Source organism: Haplochromis burtoni, unplaced genomic scaffold (genome assembly GCF_018398535.1).
Source record: "Haplochromis burtoni strain Fernald_Lab_line unplaced genomic scaffold, NCSU_Asbu1 Contig_1137, whole genome shotgun sequence".
NCBI lineage: Eukaryota > Metazoa > Chordata > Actinopteri > Cichliformes > Cichlidae > Haplochromis > Haplochromis burtoni.
This window is the reverse complement of record NW_024583498.1, coordinates 11,513-13,183: the sequence shown is the minus strand read 5'-3', so window position 1 is coordinate 13,183 and position 1,671 is coordinate 11,513. Positions and strand designations below refer to the sequence as shown.

At 33.8% G+C, this 1,671-nt stretch overlaps 1 protein-coding gene across 1 annotated transcript; it reads right to left on the bottom strand.

Annotated features, from left to right (window-relative positions):
- Positions 1–542: 542 nt before the first annotated feature.
- On the bottom strand, positions 543–1,665 carry LOC102297307 (C-type lectin domain family 4 member G-like). Its single transcript, XM_005952003.3, has 4 exons — positions 1,418–1,665; positions 1,169–1,332; positions 920–1,032; positions 543–799 (listed from the first exon to the last, which is right to left on the bottom strand). Exons 1-4 carry the CDS (start codon positions 1,641–1,643, stop codon positions 676–678), a joined length of 627 nt encoding a protein of 208 aa, XP_005952065.1. The 5' UTR covers positions 1,644–1,665; the 3' UTR covers positions 543–675.
- Positions 1,666–1,671: the final 6 nt, after the last annotated feature.

Below are 1,671 nucleotides of genomic sequence, written 5' to 3'. Positions count from 1 at the left end.
GAATCTGTGTGTTACTTTCAGCTGCTCCCTTCTCACAAGGGTTGTGTGTTTGATTTGCTAGTATTATTTTGCATCTCCTGCAGGAAACCAGTGAACCTCCAATTGAATGTGTCAGCAATTAAAATATAGAGCCACTGAAAAGTAATTGAATCTAAAATGTAAAACTGAAAGAAAACAAAAATTATTAAAACCCCCACCAAATACAATATAATAACAATGTTGAGAAACTGGACTTGATTTGACAAAGAATATGTATAAAATACAAAACATAAAACTTATATGAGCTGAACTTCCTGTTCTTCTCTGCTGCTCTGTGGCTGATGCTGACAGTCCAAATATAGAGGCCAGCTCTCTTTCTTCCTCATCATGTTACAGCAGTTTGGAAAGTGTTGTTTTAGCTACAACTTTTGTTTAAAACGTTTGTTAAAAAGAGAAAGTCAGTAACAATATGGCAATTATTTGATTTCAAAAACAGGTTAATTTACTTCCTTTTTTCTTTCTAAGTAAAATTAAAATACTTTTAATGGCATGTTTTTTAAATATACAAAAATCATAAAGCAGTCTTCATATTTCAATATATTTATATATTTACTTATATTTTTACTGATATGAACATCATTATTAATATTATATTTTCAGAACATCCAGGAGTCATGTGACATTTTACTGCAGTATTCAAAGAGTTAAGGCTTTTTTCTTGCAGATCCATCGGTTCTTCTCAGTACAGCTCACTGATTTAAATCCTTTAAATACAGAGATTGCACACTGACCATCAGTAGGAGACCCTGAGATCCAGGTACTAAGAAAAATCACAGGTTTGATGAACAGGAATCAATATTGACATAAAATAAGACATAATTATTTTATCCCAAATTTTCAAAAATATTTAAAATGATTTTTGATTCAAGGTGTCTCTTACCTGTTAGTCAGATTACTTCCATCCACCCACTTCCAGTTCCCATCTTCAACTCTCAGACCAATCCAGTATGCACTGTTTCCTGAATTCCACCAGGTGTCGCCACTGATATAACCCTGAGAATAGAAAGAAAGTTTTCAGAGATATTAAATAGATCACATATCATATCAAAATAATATATAATAAATATTTTTCCTAAAACATTGTAGCACAAATTATTTTTAGATTAGAGTCCCGCTGGTTTCTCATTACCTTTTCTGTTTCATTATTCAAAACAGCCAAATCTGAAATCTTTCCTATACAGTCATCTCGAGCACCTTTCCAGGTTTTCTGCTTAGGAGCTTCAGGATTATTAATTGCATAGCAGCCTGACTGGAAGGAAAGCAAGCCAGCCTGACAAATTTTACACTCTCGGTCTGCAAGGATAGAGATCAATTAATAAACATCACTGCATATTTATATTACATTTGGTATTTTTGTACTAATATATTTGGAACATACTGTTATTGCTCTTGGGACAGTAGGCATCAATGCTCCACTGAGCTCGACTAACATTGAGCTCATTCCATTGTGTCGTCATCTGTTGTATTATTTCTGTTAGGTTTTTCTTTTCTGTCTCCAGCTCCTCATTTTTCTTTTTGAGCTCCTGGTTTTCTGCCAGTTGTTTTTTGAAGAGAGTAGAGTCTCGTGTCAGGTTCTCCAGCTCCTCATTTTTCTTTTTGAGCATCTGTGTCTCTTCAGTCAAGTTTGCGATC

Excerpts from the sequence above, each read along its gene's own strand:
- LOC102297307 (XM_005952003.3), bottom strand. The coding sequence starts at position 1,643 with ATGCTCAAAAAGAAAAATGAGGAGCTGGAGAACCTGACACGAGACTCT. Across the intron at positions 1,033-1,168 it reads TGAATAATGAAACAGAAAAG|GGTTATATCAGTGGCGACAC; the intron begins GTAATGAGAAAC and ends TTCTATTCTCAG. Across the intron at positions 800-919 it reads GGAAGTAATCTGACTAACAG|TACCTGGATCTCAGGGTCTC; the intron begins GTAAGAGACACC and ends GATTTTTCTTAG.